Source organism: Dromiciops gliroides, chromosome 1 (genome assembly GCF_019393635.1).
Source record: "Dromiciops gliroides isolate mDroGli1 chromosome 1, mDroGli1.pri, whole genome shotgun sequence".
NCBI lineage: Eukaryota > Metazoa > Chordata > Mammalia > Microbiotheria > Microbiotheriidae > Dromiciops > Dromiciops gliroides.
Genome location: NC_057861.1, coordinates 748,959,240 through 748,976,775, shown reverse-complemented (window position 1 = coordinate 748,976,775; position 17,536 = coordinate 748,959,240). Strand labels below are relative to the sequence as shown.

General features: G+C 50.9%; 1 protein-coding gene across 2 annotated transcripts in view; it reads right to left on the bottom strand.

Moving 5' to 3' along the window:
- The window catches only part of TTC21A (tetratricopeptide repeat domain 21A), a 40,999-nt gene extending 23,779 nt beyond the window's left edge, over nucleotides 1–17,220 (bottom strand). For both annotated transcript variants that reach the window (XM_043977947.1, XM_043977938.1), the window contains exons 1-7: nucleotides 17,090–17,220; nucleotides 13,514–13,643; nucleotides 10,839–10,949; nucleotides 4,376–4,542; nucleotides 3,823–3,945; nucleotides 3,176–3,333; nucleotides 893–977 (exon numbers count right to left, since the gene is read on the bottom strand). In XM_043977947.1, the coding sequence (XP_043833882.1) occupies nucleotides 893–977; nucleotides 3,176–3,333; nucleotides 3,823–3,945; nucleotides 4,376–4,542; nucleotides 10,839–10,949; nucleotides 13,514–13,643; nucleotides 17,090–17,116 (801 nt within the window). In that variant the 5' untranslated portion in view covers nucleotides 17,117–17,220. The remainder of the gene's footprint in view (nucleotides 1–892; nucleotides 978–3,175; nucleotides 3,334–3,822; nucleotides 3,946–4,375; nucleotides 4,543–10,838; nucleotides 10,950–13,513; nucleotides 13,644–17,089) is intronic.
- Nucleotides 17,221–17,536: the final 316 nt, after the last annotated feature.

Sequence of the window (17,536 nt, the reverse complement as noted above, 5' to 3'; positions counted from 1 at the left end):
TTGCGGTTCAGTTGTGTCTGATGCTCTGTGACTCCATTTGGGGTCACACTTAGGGGCCGCTTCTTGCCCAACTCCTATATTTTGCCAGTGAGGAAGCCCCCACCCAAGGCTCTAACGTGTGCCCTGTAGCGCTAGAGCTTGGGGTCTGGGGAGGGGGCGAGGGGCCGGATCATCTGTGAAAGGGGCCTGCCTAGCAGGGAGATGCCCCCAAGACACACGGCCCTGAAAGGAGGGCTCTCAGAGCCTTGAGAGCTGGAGGGAACTTCAGGCAGCATCTAGTCCAACCCAGCGGCCCACAGTCCTTCCTCCTGCAGTGACAAGTGACCATCCAGCCTCCAGGGAAGGGGAGCCCATGCCTCTCAAAGGGACCGGGTGGCTTTGCCTTTGTTTGCCTCAGTCCCCTCAACTGTGAAGTGGGGAGCTGGGTGCAGAGCCTGGCATGGGGTAAGCAGCATCGAGGTGTTAGCCATCATTAGTCTTAGGCTGCGGTGTCCCTACAGTGTGTGTTGGTGAGATTGTGACTTCCCTTTAGAGATCTCCTAGCCTGGGAGGTCTGTGGACCCCCCTGTCCCTGACAGCCCAATGGCTGATGGCTCATTTAACAGGATGGGGGCGGGGACACTAAGCAGGAGCTTGGGAGGTCCGCTAAGCCTCTCATTTTACACATGACATGGGGCCTTGAAGGGACCTGCTCAAGGGCTCTCATGTCCGCCACATGGTTGGAATCAGCCCCGTTGAAGCAGCACTGAGTGTAGGGAAAGGCAGATGGGATAAGGCCCTGGCACCCTGAAGCGGCGGCTGGCTAAGAGCCTGGGAGTTTGGTCAGAATCGCTCGTCCTGCAAGTGGCCAATGAATGACTAACGGCACTTCTTACTCTGCCGGAGAACTCACCTCGTTGACGTCTCCTTCCCTTGCAAACTCGTGCACAGCCAGGACCTGACGGGCATCGATGTTGTTTTCATCCTTTTCTAAGATTCTGAAATGGGAATTTCTCCAAGTGAAGTGTGGCTGGACAAGCCAGGTGGCTGATTGACCTTCCCCCGCCGGTCTGCTGCTCTAAGAGGTGTCAACAGCCAGTGGGGCAGGGCGATTTCCTCAAATCATGGGAATGCTCTGCGTCGGGCCCTCCCAGCTGGACAAAAAACTGCACGTTACGTTTTTGTGTTGTGGGTCCCTCTGGGAGGCTGGCAAAGCCCCGAGACCCCTCCTCAGATTTCTGTTTTCTTCCTACATTCATAGGTAAAGGACATGCCAAGCTTCAGGGATGGGCTGGTGGCCATTTCCCCCTCCATCTAAGTTCATGAACCCCTGAAATATCTTCACAAAACCTTTGGGGGCCCAGAGGCACCAGGTTAAAGACCACTGGCCTAAGTACTCAATTATACCCAAATATCAGATGGAGTCTATGGGGCCCCTTGGTGAAGTGGAAAGATCACTGAACTCGGAGTCAGGAGAAGCCAGCTGTGTGACCCTGGGCAAGTCACTTGACTTCGTAAGTTGGAGATGATGCCTGGAATACTTAGCTCACAGGGTTGTCGTGAGGCTCAAATTAGAGGAGTAATAATATCTTACTTAAAGGAATGTTGGCTGTTATTCTCATGCTAATAGCTAGTATCTGGCTAATGATTTATGGTTTGCAAAACCCTTTACAATTATTATCTTATTTGGTCCTCACAACAACACTGCAAAGTGCTAATAACAGCATTTTACACTTTACAGCTGAGGAAACTGAGGCACACAGAGGTTAAATGACTTGCCCAAGGTCATACAGCTAGTAAGTGTCTAGGTCTGGATCTGAACTCAGGTCTTCCTGACTCCAGGTCCAATGCTCTAACCATTGTGCCACTTAGTCACAAAAATGTCTTTGATTATATTGAGCAAAATAATTGAGCTTTTCTTAAGTTCTGTTTGCAATAAGAGAAATAGCATGATATAGTAACTGGAGAGCTGGCCTTTGGCACAGAAGATGTGGGTCCCGGGCTCATCACTGAACCTGTCACTGTTTAGGCAGACTCTCTGTGACTCTGGGTCGCTGGGCAGGTACCAGCCTGCTCCCCAGAGGAGTTCTTTGTGCTGCTGACATGAGCCACAGGGCCGGCCCCAAAGTGTTTTTCCGATTTAATCAGAGAATGCTGAATTCCAGTGAACAGAACACTTCTTCACCTCACCCCTGAAGGCTGATTCTCAGGACTGTGGTGCAGCCGACCCAGCTCTGCACGTCCTCTCAGCGGGGTTTGGAAGGCACAGTGGGGTCTCTCCTCCAAAGCACCACGGGCCTGCACTGGGCTTGGTCCTCACGTGGTGTCTGACCCTCCAAATGCCAAGGAACTGGGTCCTTTCTAAGTTTCCCTGGCACTCCCTGGATGGACCCCGGGCCCAAGACTCTCCATCCCCCATACTCTGCTGAAGACACAGCTCGGGTATACTGAGGACCTCAGAGGTACACGAGGAACTGAGGGGTGAAAGGAAGGAGAAGGAATGGGACTCCCAACATGGTCACAAACTTACTGCCTTGGCAGAATTGAGTGAATGGGAAGGGAGAAAGGCTGTCTGTGAAACTTAAATTTGTTTGTTTTGTTTTGTTTTTGCGGGGCAATGAGGGTTAAGTGACTGGCCCAGGGTCACACAGCTAGTAAGTGTTAAGTGTCTGAGGCTGGATTTGAACTCAGGTCCTCCTGACTCCAGGGCCGGTGCTCTATCCACTGTGCCATCTAGCTGCAGTTCTTTGTTGTTCTTTGAAAAGCGTTTTCAAAGTATTTCCAGTCCACGGATCAGGGTGTGGGCGGGCCCGGAGGGCTGCGGAGAGAGTCGTGGTAGGGGCGGATAGGCTGCGGACCTTGCCACTCCTGCCACGCCCACGGGAGGGCTGGAAAGGGAGGTGGGTGGGGCTGGAGGAATTCGAGGCCGCTCCTGTAAGAGGCCAGTCTCTTCCCCCCAGAATGTAAACTCATGGAGGACAGGAACCGCCTCCTCTCTTCCTTTCTATCTGCTTATCATTGTATTGGCGGGTAAGAGGGAGAAACGACCGAGGCCCCAGAACGCTCTAAGGCCGGCCCCTCGAGGCACCCCCGGGAGGAGAGATGCCCAGGAGGGGCCTGGGAGCGCTCTTTCCCTCCTGCCGCTTTGCCGACTCCGCGTCCCCAAACAAGGGCTCCTTGTGACCCGCTCCCTTACCGGTGCCCCGTTTCAACTGTTTGCTCCCAGTCTTGCTGGGCCAGGAAGAGTCTCATCTTCAGGATAAATGCGGGGATGAAGTTGAGGAACGTGACGGTTATTTGATTCACAACTTCCAGGGCCCCCGAGTAATTCTGCTGCATCATGAAGTAGTTTGCCTGTCGAGGAAAGGTCAGAGAGACCGCTTAGCCCAGGCCCACTTCCGCCGAGCTAAGAGGAAATCTGCGGAGGGGACACCGTGGTCTGGTGCTGCTCCCTTAAGGAGGATCTGCCCAGGACAGCTGGGCTGTGAGCCAGCCCCGGGGGCTTCCTCCCAGCTCTGCTGCCTGGTGACGGCTCCCTCTGGGATCTGGCTCCGCCACCACAGCAGGGCCCGGGGGCCTCCAGGGCACGGCTGCCAGGGAACTGCAAGCCCGAGCCCACACACCGTCCCCCCAGGGGGGACCCACCAGCCCTGGGGCATTCCAAGGCCCCGGATCTCCTCTGGGGAAGGTGGTCGGTTCTGGACGGGGAGCCGGGGGACCCGAAGGCAAGAGCTCCTTAGGGCTTCTTTTTGCACAGGAGGGAATAGAGGCCTAGGAGGTGAGGGCCTGCTGAGAGCGAGGGGCCAAAGGCTGACACCCAGGCATTCTGACCGCGTTCCCTACCTTCCCCATCAGGCCCAACACATCCTTGGTGTCACGAATCCCTTGATCGAAGTACTTGATGGACTTCTTGATGGTGTGCTGTTTGTCAGACGTGAAGTCCACCCAGCCTCGGAGCACATAGCCCTGGAAGAGGGAAATGGGGGGGGGGGCCTTCAGAGAGCTCACACCCCAGCTCTGCTAGGTCTCTGCATGGCTTCCGGCTGGCTCTGTGTAGGGGCGAGCGGGGAGCTGCCTAGGTGGTTGGATGTGAAGGGCACCAGGAAGTCCTCTGGTCCCCGCCATGGGCACTGGCCCCTCAAATGCCCCACTGAGAGCTTCACTGGGGGGTGTCACTTATGGCCAAGCTCGCCTTTTAAATCTGGAGCCCAGTGAGGCCGGCTCCACCCCAGCCTGCTCACTTGTGCATTCCCACTCGGGTCCTCCGTGATGGAGGATGCTGTCCTTGGTGCTCGGGTCCCCTTCCGTGCAGCGTGTTCTGTTCTGACTGAAATCTCTCCCTTCCCCCCCCCCCCCGGGTCTGAAAGAAGGAGCCCCTCTGAACGCCCAGCCTCACCTCTCTGGATCCGCTGGACACTTTCAGCATTCTGTCCACGTATTCCTTGGCTTTGTCGTTTTTGCCCATCAGCCAGAGAAACATCCCCGCGTAATACAAGGCATTCACACCTGCGGACTTCCGGGTTTCCTTGAGACAATTTTCTAGTTCTGAAATAGCCTCCCGATCTGCATCCCAGTGAGAAAGCCGGATTGAGGAAGGGTTAGGATGGGGCATGACCCTGTTCTAGCCTGGGAGCCTAAGGAAACCTTTATTTAAAAACCACCACCACCACGATGGTGGGACAGCTGGGCGGCCTGGTGCCCTATGGGCTGTTGTCAGGAAGACCCTAATTTAAATCTGATCTCAGACACGGACTAGCTGTGTGACCCTGGGCAAGTCACTGAACCCCACTGCTGCCCCCCCAACCCCAATAAATAAAATAAAAAACTAGATGGTGATTTTATCCATCTTTGGAGCTCCTGGTGAGGACCCTCCTCTCCTAATGCAGGTGAACACCTTCCTCCTCTCCTAATGCAGGTGAACACCTTCCCTACAACTCAGTCTGTGAGAATTGTCTGGGGCCCTAAGAGGAGATGACCGGCTTAGGCAAGACCAGCACGTTTACGTTGAGGTCAGTTCTCTCTACTGGGCCTGCTGCCTCTCCACACAGCCTGTCTTGTCTGAACTGTAACCTTATGTGTCTTCAGAGGACAGATCTGGAAGGGAAGCTGCTGGCACCAAATGTGAGGACTCTGCCCGCCCCAGGCCCAAGTTTATTCTCAGCTCCAGGGAACATGGGCTCCTCTGGTTTTGGGTCTTTGCTCCTCCTCTGTTCCTGCTTCATTCCACAGGCAGCTGAGCCATCTCCAAAGAGGCTGCTTGCCTCCTCTGAGTGACAGAAGAGCAGGAGGCAAGAAGGGACAGGGGCCAGAGCAGTGATTTCACTGGCACACGGAACTCCCAGAGGAGGAAGCCCTCCATCAATAGCCTTAGAGAGCTTTGCAAAGTCCTGGGAAGGGAAGTGACTTGCCCAGGGTCACATGGTCAGGGTGAGCCAGAGAAGCGACCCGAAACCAGGTTCCGGTGGTTCCAAGTCCAGCTCTCTATCCCTTTAGCCATGGAGGATACAGCAGTAACACCAGGCTCTCTGCCGTGGGACCAGCGGTCTTTGAACTCAAGGTTTCTTGCTGGTCCCGTCGAAGCTGTGACCCCTCATCTTTTATTCAAACAGTTACTCCTCGCTCTCAGATCTGATTCCAGAATGGCTCTTGCAGTTGGTCTCTTCCCTCCTTCCCCTCTCACCACCGTTTGCTTGTCTTCCCTTACGTGAAGGTGCCCTCGCTGCTCATGTGGACTCTTGGAAAGCCTAGCTTGCCTCCAGGCTGTCCCTGCTCCGATCCAATCCAAGCTGACCAAGGTTAATGAAGTGGCTACAGTGGGCACGAGGCATGGGGATACCAAGATGGGCCCAGGCCCAGCCCTGGCGGAGGAGTGAGGAAACATGAAGATAGAGTGATCTATTCTTGGGGAATCATAGAAGGTGTGGGTTTGAACAGGACGGAGAGGAGACCGCTCCAGGCAATGGGGGACAGACACAGCCCGGGGAAGGAAGACACAGCACAAGCTGGTCTGCAACACAGAAGATGTGAAGGGGGTTAGAGCAAGAGGAAGATGGGAGGGCAGGAAGGAGTCAGCCCTTGGAGGGCCAATCCATGGGGAGTGAAGCAGGATGATCAGGGTGGGTCCTGATTACTCAGGTGGAGGAGCCTGGCTAGAGCAGGAAGACCCCGGGGGGGAAGGTTACATCTTCTAGGCCACAGCTGACGAGGGCCTGAGCTCCTGTGGCTGGGGCCAGATGGGAGAGAGGATGGAGAGGCTGACCGGGCAGACCTGGTGTGGCTGGGGGAGTTGGAAGTGTTGCAGGTGCCTGAAGTCCAGGGCGCTGAGAGGAGAAGAGGCCCGAATAGATCTCAGTTGGGAGGGAAGGTTTGGGAGGAGGCCCGTGGGCTCCATCACAGACTCCGTGGGCTAACCCTTCCAGGCCCTCCGTGGTCAGACTTATGCCTTGGTCTCATTCCCCGTCTTGGTGCTTGCTTGGTTGTGGTGAAACGGGCCCATCCACCATCCTCTCTTTTCATCATCCTTGTGCCCCATTTCTGCCAGGTGACCCCCTCCACATTGTCATCCATGAAGCTGCCTGGATGCCCCGCTCTTACCCACATGTGAAAATGATCTCTCTCTCACACACATTTTTCAAGATACTTTCCTTGGATGCCTTCCTTCCCTTATCGCCTCCTCCTCTGCAGTAGTCATGTGGGCATATGGGCCCCTGCCCCTTGGCATCATAGACCTGGGCACTGGAGGGACCTCAGAGGTCACCAGGGCCAAGCCCATGCCCGGCAAAGCAGAGACTTGCCCAAGGACACACGGCAGGCCCTCTGACCCCAAATCTAGGCTCCTTCCACTGAAGCCCCTGCTTCCCAAGTGGATTAGTTTGTAAGCGGAGTTGGAACACCTTCCCATCCTGACAGTAAGTGGTCAGTAAGTACTAGCTGAAGTGGGTTATTGTGCACACATTGCTTCCCCTCCAGCCTGGAAAAGCCCTGAGGACAGAAGTGGAATCCCACCTCTCTCTATGTCACTGGATCCTCCCTTGGGCAAGTTGGAGTGAAGGACTGTTGGGTGGACACTCGAGTTCTGAGGGGCCTCGTTGCCTCCCCTTCCCCCTCTCTGCCTCCCACAAAGGCAGATTTTTTTTTTTTTTTTTTTGCGAGGCAATGAGGGTTAAGTGACTTGCCCAGGGTCACATAGTTAGGAAGTGTCTGAGGCTGGATTTGAACTCAGGTCCTCCTGACTCCAGGGCCGGTGCTCTATCCACTGCGCCACTTGGCTGCCCCCGCAAAGGCAGATTTTCACAAAAGTTTCACAAGCCTGGTTAAGTCAGCTTTTACCGCGTATCTGGCTTCCTCTGAAGACCTCTCAGCATCACAAGTTAGCTCTGGAAGGGACCGTCGCAATCACCTGTCTATTCCTTTACTGGGTCAGGCAGGGGGTCAGCTGGTGTCAGAGTTTGGGTTTGGAGTCCGGGAGACCTGAATTCAAATCTGCCTTTGACACTGACTAGCCCTATGATCCTGGGCAAGTCACATCACCTCTGTGTACCTCAGTTTCCTCATCTGCAAAATGAGGTTAACAACAGCATCGACCTCATAGGGCCGTTGAAAGGATAAAATACTATGTGCGGGGCACTTTGCACAGAGCCCGGCACATGGCAGGTACTTAAGGGCATTTTCCCTTCCCTCCCCCCTTTATTTTAGAGGTAAAGTGAAGTGACTGGCTCAGGGTCACACAGAGCCGGGGTTTGAGTCCAGACCTTATAAAGGTCTGGGTTTGGGCCCAAATGGAGATGGAGCGTCCGGTGAGGTCTCTCTAGATAGTGATCAATGAGAATGTTTATGGCTTCTTATGTGACAGCCAAACCTCTGCCCTCTTTTCTCCCCCAGCCGGGGCTTGGGGCCGAGGGGGGACACACAAAGGCCCGCCTGCCCTGCTGGGGTTGGGAGGTGGTGGAGGGAGGCCCTCTGGGCACCGTGCAGTAGAGAAACACCCACCAAGCAGAATGGACCGCGGCTGTGCCCGAGGTGGCGAAGGCCGCAGGGCAGGAGAGGGACAGCCGCAGGACCTGACAGGCAATCCCCAGTCTGAGGAAGAAGCCAAATCTTCTCTCTCCCCCCTCCTCGTGGGGGCCCCTCCACTGAAGGTCTCAGATGAGAAATCAATCATTAGAGGAAGGTTCAGTGGAGGGCAGGGCCCCTGACAAGGAAAGCCCAGGAAGGGGTAGGGGTTAGGTAGGTAGTGAGCTCCTTGGTCCTCGGAGGATCCCATCAGAGCCTGGAGGCTCTGAGAAGGGAGTTGAGCTTCAGGGAGGGCATGATCTCTCTCTGATAGTCCACCCACAAGGGGGCAGCTAGGTGGCGCAGTGGATAGAGCACTGGCCCTGGATTCAGAAGGACCTGAGTTCAAATCCAGCCTCATACACTTAACACTTACTAGCTGTGTGACCCTGGGCAAGCCACTTAACCCCAATTGCCTCACCAAAAAAAAAAAAAAAAAAAAGATAGTCCACCCACAGAAGAGATACTTGGTCTCTTCTGAAATATACAGCCCCCATCCCTAACAGCTCTAATTAGGTCAGTCAATCAATCAATCAATCAACGAGCATTTATTAAACACCTACTATGTGCCAGGTAGGGGCTGCTAGGTGGTGCAGTAGATAGAGTGCCTGGAGTAAGGAAGACCAAAGTTCGAATCCAGCCTCAGACACTTACTGTGTGACTGGGCAAGTCACTTAAGCTTGCTTGCCTCAGTTTCCTCATCTGTGAAATGGGTTGGAGAAGAAAATGGTAAACCACTCCACTGTCTTTGCCAAGGCCCCAAACGGGGTCATGAAGAATCAGACACGACTGCAACGACTCAACAATGACAACAAAGGTAAGGACAAAGGAGTTTGGGAGGGAGGGCGCAAACAGCTGTGGGTGGAAGGAGGGATGAAGGGTAGCTGCCGAAAGTGACCTGAGCTGCTGGGAGAGAGAGACTCCGCAGGACAGAGGGGAGGAAGAGACGCTAGCTAAGCACAGGTAGCAGGGAAGCAAAGCCTCACTTTCTGCAGATGATGCGGTGGTATACTTAGGGAGCCGAAGAGATTCAAATGAAAACCTAATGGAAACTACGAATAACTTTGGCATAGCTGCGGGATGTAAAGTGAACCCTCACGGAGCATCCGCATTTCTGGGCATGACCAACAGAACCCAGCAGGAAGAAAGAGAAAGAGAAATTCCATTTAAAATCTCCACAGGCAGTATAGAATCTTTAGGAGTTCACCAATGAGAAACATGGAAGAACTATCTGAGCACAATCACAAGACACTCTGCACAGGTAAAGGCAGATCCAAAGGGAGAACTATCGATTGCTTATGGGTGAGCGTAGCAACGTGACACAAATGACAGCGTGGTCTATATTAATTTACTCATTCAGTGCCAGACTACCACAGGAAAGCTTTGTAGAGCTAGAAAAATCATAACAAAATTCACCTGGAGGAACAAAAGGTCAAGAATATTAAGGAAATCATGGGAAAAATGAGAAGAGGACCTAGTGCTACCTGATCTCAAACTATCCCATAAAGCCTTAACTGTCAAGATCATTTGGTTCTGGGTAAGAAAGAGAGAGGCTGACTACTGGAACAGATTAGATATGCAGCGCACGGAAGCAAAAGAACACAGTGATCCCGTGTTTGGTAAACTCGAAGGTCCCAGCCATTGGGGAAAGCATGCACTATTCAACAAAAACTAGGAAATGGTTTGGCAGAAACTAGATCTAGACAAACGTCTCACAACATATGCCAAGATAAGCTCCAAATGGGTCCATGATTCAGACATAAAAGTTGGCATCATAAACGAGAAGCACAGAAGACATTACTCCTCCCATCTATGGATGGGGAAGAGATCATAACCAAATGGGACAGAGGGGTTCACAGGAGGCAACACGGACAATTTAGTGACATAAAAGTTTTTGCACAAACAAAACCAATGTAGTTAAAATGAGAACAGCAGGAACTGGGAAAGAATATCCCAAAGAAGATCAAAGGAAGAGGAAAGGGACCCAAAATATTTATCGTAGCTCTTTTTGTGGTGGCAAAGAATTGGAAACAGAGGGGATGCCCATCAGTTGGGGACCGGCTGAACGCGTGCTATATGATTATGATGGAATGCTACTGTGCTGTAAGAAATGATGAGCAGGAGGGTTTCAGAAAAACCTGGGTAGAACGGAATGAACGGATGCAAAGTGAGCAGAACCAGAAGAGCAACATAAGCATACATTAACATAATAAATAATGACAATATCATAAAGACCACCAACTCTGAAAGCCTTAGTGACTCTATTGAACACAGTGCCAACCATGATAACAAAGCATGATAATGAAACATGCCGCCCTCCACCAGACAGAGAGCAGACCCAAACAGCTTTATTTCTTTTCTTGTTTCTTTCTCTCCCTTCCTCCCTTCCTCCCTCCCTCCCTTCCTCCCTCCCTCCCTGCCTCCCTCCCTTCCCGGCAGGGACTATTTTCTCAGGATTACATGACTGACTGATCAGTGGACTACCATAGATAATGAAGGGCAGCCTGGTGTAAAGGAATTGAGAGTTGGAAGGATCCTGGGACTCCCACAGCCTTACTTTCCTCATCAGTGCTTGCAGTCCCTAACTCATGGGCTGGTTGTTGTAGGGATAACTGTAACGTGCCCAACAGCTGCTGCAGGGTAGTACGACAGTCCCATCATGGCCCCAGAAATCCTTCAAGGAAGCTTCAGAGGCAGAGGATACCACGTGTCCGGCCGGAGCTGGCTGATTTTGGGTGAGCATCAGCCTGGCCTTTCCCTGGAGCCTTTGGCTTTTACCCAGGCCTCCCAGGTCTGGCCCCACTTACCGATGGTCTCGCAGCGTTTGTGGGCATAAATGAGCGCCATCACGGAGCACAGGGACACATCCGGGTGGCTCTTGAGAGCCTCTAGCTCGCCGATTGCATCCTGTATGTGATCTGCAGAGAGATTGCAGAGCGTTCACTCACACGGAGACTTTAAACCAGAATGCCTAAAACTCTCTTACCAAGGAGAGGCAAAGGAGACTGCAATACACCAAATGCTTGGCACACAGCAGACACTGAATGAATGCTCGCTGACTGACTGCTACACAAGATTCTTTCCTCTGGCTTTTTTTTTAAATTTAAGTGAGGCAATTGGGGTTAAATGACTTGCCCAGGGTCACACAGCTAGTAAGCGTTAAGTGTCTGAGGCCAGATTTGAACTCAGGTCCTCCTGACTCCAGGGCCGGTGCTCGATCCACTGTGCCACCTAGCTGCCCCTCTTTCCTGTTTTAATAAAATCGGTCTTACTGCCCCAAAATAAGCCCTTTTCAAGCTCTGCTCCACATCAGTGCCCAAGCAATCTTCCTATATTTTAATTTAATTTTTACTGCAATCATTTTTTTTTCTTTTTTTCTTTTTCTTTTTGTTTGCGGGGCAATGGGGGTTAAATGACTTGCCCAGGGTCTCACAGCTAGTAAGTGTCAAGTGTCCGAGGCCGGATTTGAGCTCAGGTCCTCCTGAATCCAGGGCTGGTGCTTTATTCACTGAGCCACCTGGGTGCCCCTGCAATCATTTCTAAATATAGCCACCTTTGCCCCAAATGACCCTTCCTTTATGGCCATTAAAGAAAATTATTAAGCAAAGTATGACCAGTAGAGTAACTAGTCTCACCTCTCTGCTGGAGAGAAGGGATTCTCAGAGATGTTCATTGATTTGTCAGTTGCTCAGAGAACCAGCTTCTTCAGTCATCTTTTCATCATGTTATTGTATTTGGTCAAACAAATCTTCCCACTTTCTCTAAACTCCTCATACTCATCTTTTCTTCCTACACAATTTTAAATTTTATTCTTGTACCAGTTTTTATTCATTTATTCCCCAAGAGATGAAAACCCACTTAATTTCTATGTATTTGCAACTATGAAAGTGAATATATTTGTGAATATTTTGGTCCATATTGGACTTGCTTTCGACCTCTTTAGGGTATATATGTTGAGGAGTGGAATTGTTGGGGCAAAGGCTATGAACAGCTTAATTACTTTTCTCACTTAATTCCAAGTGGATCAACCTGCAGCTCCACCAACAGGGTATGAGTGTACTTGTCTCTACAGCACCTACCACTCTCATCTTTTCCATACCTGGGGTCATTTTTGATCATTTTCAGGTCTGAGGTGATACCTCACATAATTTCAGTTTGCATTTCTCTAATTAATTATTAGTGATTTGGGGCATGTTTTCCTACAGCCCCTGCCAGAAAAATGACAGAGAGCACCAGGACTGGTCTGCTTTGCAAATTCCACGTTTGCATGTAACTTACTTGACATTCTTGGTCGAGGTTGGGAAGAGGCCCGAGTCTTTTCCAGGCAAGATTTGAAAAGTGAAAAGTGTCTGCTCTGGGCTCAGTGTCTATGAGTGGCTCTGAGCCTTCCATAGAGAGGCAACCAGCTATATACCAGGCCCTGTGCTAAGTAAACATGCTCTGATGGATCATATTCCCTGCTATGTCACAGAAAATCACATTTTCTGGTATTTCTTTCCAAAAAAGCAACGTGACAAAGTATTTCTAGCTTTGCTCCCTCTCCGCTGGGTAGCTGTCTGGCTCACCCGTCTGCCAGCTCTGCTCCTGTTCCTCCCTTGACAGGAGGGAGCCACAGTCCTCCAGCAGAATGGCCACTGGTGGGCTGGGGCAGCACCTGGTGAAGAGCATGGACAGTGGCTGCGGCCCACGGCCAGATGACTTGACATCCTAGGCCTCACCACTCCCTCTGGACCATTCTGCAGGAGGCAGGAGCGGGGGCAACCTCGAACTCCTTACACTCATGGGCCTCTCGATGTTCCACAGTAACCAGTAACTTGCTGACCACCTTCTATCCCCTTTCCGGAAGGGCTGAGGGTACACGCCTATCCATGTGTGTGATTGCAGCCCCTGACTGGGGCCAGGACCCAGTTCTTGTGGGCGGGTCATAGGCGGCTTTCCAGACAAAATAACTGCCCATTGCTCTAGGGTGGGGGCAACATGGGGCACAGGACATCTGCACGATTTGTATGTTCTCTATGGACAAGGTCATAATGGGTTGTAGAGTCCAACCCCCACCACAGGGTTGCAATGGTTCTGCACTGGGGGTGATTTTTGTCACTATTTAAAGTATATAAATATATGTATATTCACAATATAAACACCTATTCCTACTGCATTTTGTTCCTGTTCAGTGTATCCTATCTATGTGTGTGCATATAAGTAGGTGTCTGCACCTATTATCTTACTTATACTGGGTCTTCCCTGTTAAGACTGTGTTCTTCTTGAGGACAGACAGGGATTTTTTGGCCTTTCTTGGTATTCCCAGTCCACAGCACGCTGCCTGATATATAGTTGGCACTTCATAAATGCTTGCTGACTTGACTCGACTTGACATCATGTTTCTGTCCAGTTGCTGGTACTTTGGTCCTCTATGGTGTATTGGCTGTTACTGCCTACCCAGTGCCCAAAGAGCCAGGCCCAGGCAGGGGAGCTCATTTGTTACCTTCTCGTAGGAGTCCATACGCCTTGAAGAACTGCAGAACGGAGTCGTTACTGAATTTCTCCAGGCCTTTGGCAGCTGCATTCTGCACATGCCGGAAGTAGTTTTCCTGACAATAATAGATTATTCCAGCCTGATGGAGGAAAAAAACAACACCAACCATCTGGGTTACTACAGCTGCTGGTGGAAATAAACTGAACAAGCAATGGCACAGAAACCATCACGGTGCATTTAACTTTTGGCTATGAATCGGCAAATGACTTCATGGGGATTATTTGTCCCTGTTGGGTCGACCGCTCTATTTGTGAGCACCTCCAGGCTTTAAGAACACAGAAGAGGATCCATTTGTAAAAACATTTATAGCAACATGACTAATGTAGAAATTTGTTTAATATGATTGCACATATATAACCTATATCTGATTGCTTTCTGTCTCAGGGAGGGAGAAAAATTTGGACCTAGAAATCTTATAAAAACAAAGGTTGAAAACTATCTTTACATGCGACTGGAAAAAATACTTTTAAGATTAAAAAACCCTCACACTTATAGCAGCTGCTTTTGGAATAGTAGAGGCCTGGAAATATATGGGATGCCCATCGGCTGCAGATTGGCCAGACAAGTTACAGTGGATGAATGTAATGGAGAAGCAGTGGGTTGTAAGAAATGAAGAGATGGTTTCAGAGAAGCCAGTGAAGACTTGTTGGAACTGGTGCAGAGCGAAGTCAGCAGAACCAGGAGACTAAGTTGTACAATAATAACCACGGCAAGACAAATGACTCTGAAACACATAAGAGCTTTGATCAGAGCAATGACCCCTGATGAAATGGGTTACCCGCCTTCTTGACAGAGAGGTGGCAGATACAAGGCGTGCATTGAGACATAGATTTTGGACACGGCCCACATGGAAATTTTTCTTGACTATGCAGATTTGTTACAAGTTTTTTTCCTTCAATCAGAGAAAAAAATGGAGTTTTCTTAATCGAAAAATTCTATTAAACTTAAAAGTACTCCAGTGGATTAATGACCTTCACAGGCATATCCCCTCCATCAATGAAGATTCTAACCCATCCCTGCCTTGCATCTAGATTCTTGCTAAACAGCTGATCAGCTGTAGTATTCAACCCCTGTCCTTAGTGTCTGTTGCTTCTCCCTTCTGATTGGAGGCCTGGGGGGCAGCTAAAAGACTCCTCCCAAAGTCTCCTTTCAGAGAATTCAACTCTTCCTTTCCTGCCAGCTGCTCTGCTTGTTTTTGACTCCACCAAAATCACCTCCTCCCCCTCTGCTCTTCTCCAGTTCCTTCCCATTGCCTTTCCCCATTATACTGTCTTCTTTTCTTTTTAAAATTGGTATCCCCAGTGCTTAGCCTTGGGCCTGGAACATTTGTTGATCTTTAGTCATTTTTTTTCAGTCATGTCCCACTCTTTGTGACTCGCTTTGGGGTTTTCTTGGCAGAGATACTGGAGTGGTTGGCCATTTTCTTCTCCAGCTCATTTCAGAGATAAGACAACTGAGGCAAACAGGATTTAGTGACTTGCCCAGGGTCACACAGCTAGTGTCTGAGGTCGGATTTGAACTCAAATCCTTCTGTCTCTAGGCCCAGCGCTCTATCCACTATGCCGCCTAGCTATCCATATGCCTGGCACATAGTAGGCACTTAATAAATGTTTATTGACAAACCAATAAGCATTATTAGGAATCTCTTATGCACACGGTATTTTTAAGTAAAAATACAAAAGCCAGACAGTTCTTGACCTCAAGGAGCTCACATTCTTTTTTTTTTTTTTTGGCTGGGCAATGAGGGTTAAGTGACTTGCTCAGGGTCACACAGCTAGTTAAGTGTCAAGTGTCTGAGGTTGGATTTGAACTCAGGTCCTCCTGAATCCAAGGCCAGTGCTTTATCCACTGCACCACCTAGCTGCCTGCGGAGCTCACATTCTATTAGGGGGATATAACAGATAATGGAGGGTTTTGGCCTAGTAAGGAAATAGTCTGGGAAGTAACCAGGATGCCGCTGTTATACCTTCTCCAGAAGTAACAGGGCAATTGATTTGATTATTCTTCCCTGGGCAAGAGATGGAAAGTGATGGTTGGGATGGAGGGATGCTGTAGAGGGAGGGCATTTGCCTGCTGGCTGGAGAAAGGTGAGGTGCCAGCTGTCCTGACAGATGACTGGACTCTTGTCCATCGGACAACAACCCTACCCTTGAAGCAGCCACACAAACGTGGCTGAGCCTCCTGGAAGGGATCTGTAATCATTTGGAGGACCTTGGTATAACCATGCACAAGGAGAGACCAAGTGGGTGAACATTTGTTGCCCAGAATGCCAAACGCATTTGTCCCTCAGTATATATCAGACGAGTTGGGTCCCAGGTAGGAAAAGCGGCAGAAAGGGCCCATGAAAGCAACGGCCAACATTCTCCCAGTGTTGCTGTTTGTCATTGAGGTATGGAGGACAACCGTGTGTAAACACCACTCAAAGGGCCATGGAGAGGCTCATGGTGGGGTGAGCAGCTGCTACCACCTAACCAGTGAGGACCTCTCAAGAACATGGGTCCAAATGACATTAAAGAACTGTATGACACAAGACAGGATGGGCTGGTCACCTGGCTCTGCTAGTACCCTGTTGACAAGGTCAAGAAGAAGAGAGAACGGCCTCCTCCCTGACCCAGAGCTGCTCAGGATGAGCAGGTGTGCATCACCCACGGGCATTTCCAAATGGATGAATGCACAAATCCCTTTCAGAGCTTTATCCTGGGCACTTATCCCATACCTTCCACATCACATGGACTTGATAACTAACTGGTGAGTTGGATTGAAGACTGAGGCCTAGGAAGAGGCCACTAGAGACAGTTCGGAGGAGCAGTTGAACAAGCATTTAAGTGACTAATGTGTGGCAGGCACACACACACACACACACACACACACACACACACACACACACACACACACACCTCCCCAACCCTAAAGTATTTATTCCCTGCTTCAAGGAGCTTTCCCAAGTACTGACTGTTGCTTGAACGATTGATTAAGGAGAGGATGTTCTAGCCCGAGATGTGGATTTCTGGTTCACGGCTTAAACTATAAGGGATGACAGACTCTTGGCCAGGTATGGAGTGTACCTAGCATAGTATGGAGTCTTGCCAAGTGAACAGAAAAGAAAAAGGCGCCAAATGCCTGGGTACACCCACTCCACTTAGACACCACGGAGGAGGAATAGGGGTTGAGACAAGAAGTTAGGAAGCAAAATCCAGCAAAGGAACCGGTTATAAAGGTCGTAGCCTCAGAAGCACCAAGTTCTGGCAATAAGCAAGGTGCACTGACAGGGTCTTAATAAGAGAAAGGCCCTTTTACTTGATGGGTGTGCCTGAGACTTGGTGGGATCAAATCCGACTCTAATGGATTGTGTCCCTGGATTGGTACACCTCATTCAAAAGCAACAAGCCACAGATCCAGGGTTATCACTGTCTGCTAAGAAGATGCACTGGGCTAGCGTCAGACAAGCCAGGGACCACCCATCCTTCTTCCCATCGCCTCCCCTCCCCCCTCCTCTTTCCAAACCTCTCTCTCTCCCCAACCCACCATGAGGGCCGAGTCATTGCTGCTCATCTTGGGTCGGGGAGCCCGGGGAGGCTGCGAGTGTCAGGCTCCGAAGGTAGTAGTGGGAGATGAGCGGGTTGCGCTATCTGAACCTGGTGGGGGCCAGGCTTGGGTCAGGGGGCCACGGGAGGACGAGGGTCCGGCCCCCAACGGATCAAAGCTGGGACGCCCAGGATTGGGATCAGAGGACTTGCTGGGAGACTTTGGCTTCAGCCAGGACAAGGAGGGTTGGGGTCAGGGGTCAGACTCAAGAATTGGGGAGGGGTCTGACCAGGGCAGGGACAAGACCGGGGTCCGGGTCGGGGTCTGGGCAAGGACAAGGCAGGGGTAAGGGGATGGGGTCAGGGCCAGAGCCGAGGTCAGTCGGGTTTGGCAGGACCCGCTCGGACTCCGAGTTGGGACCGGGATCCAAGCTCCCGCACCGGGGAG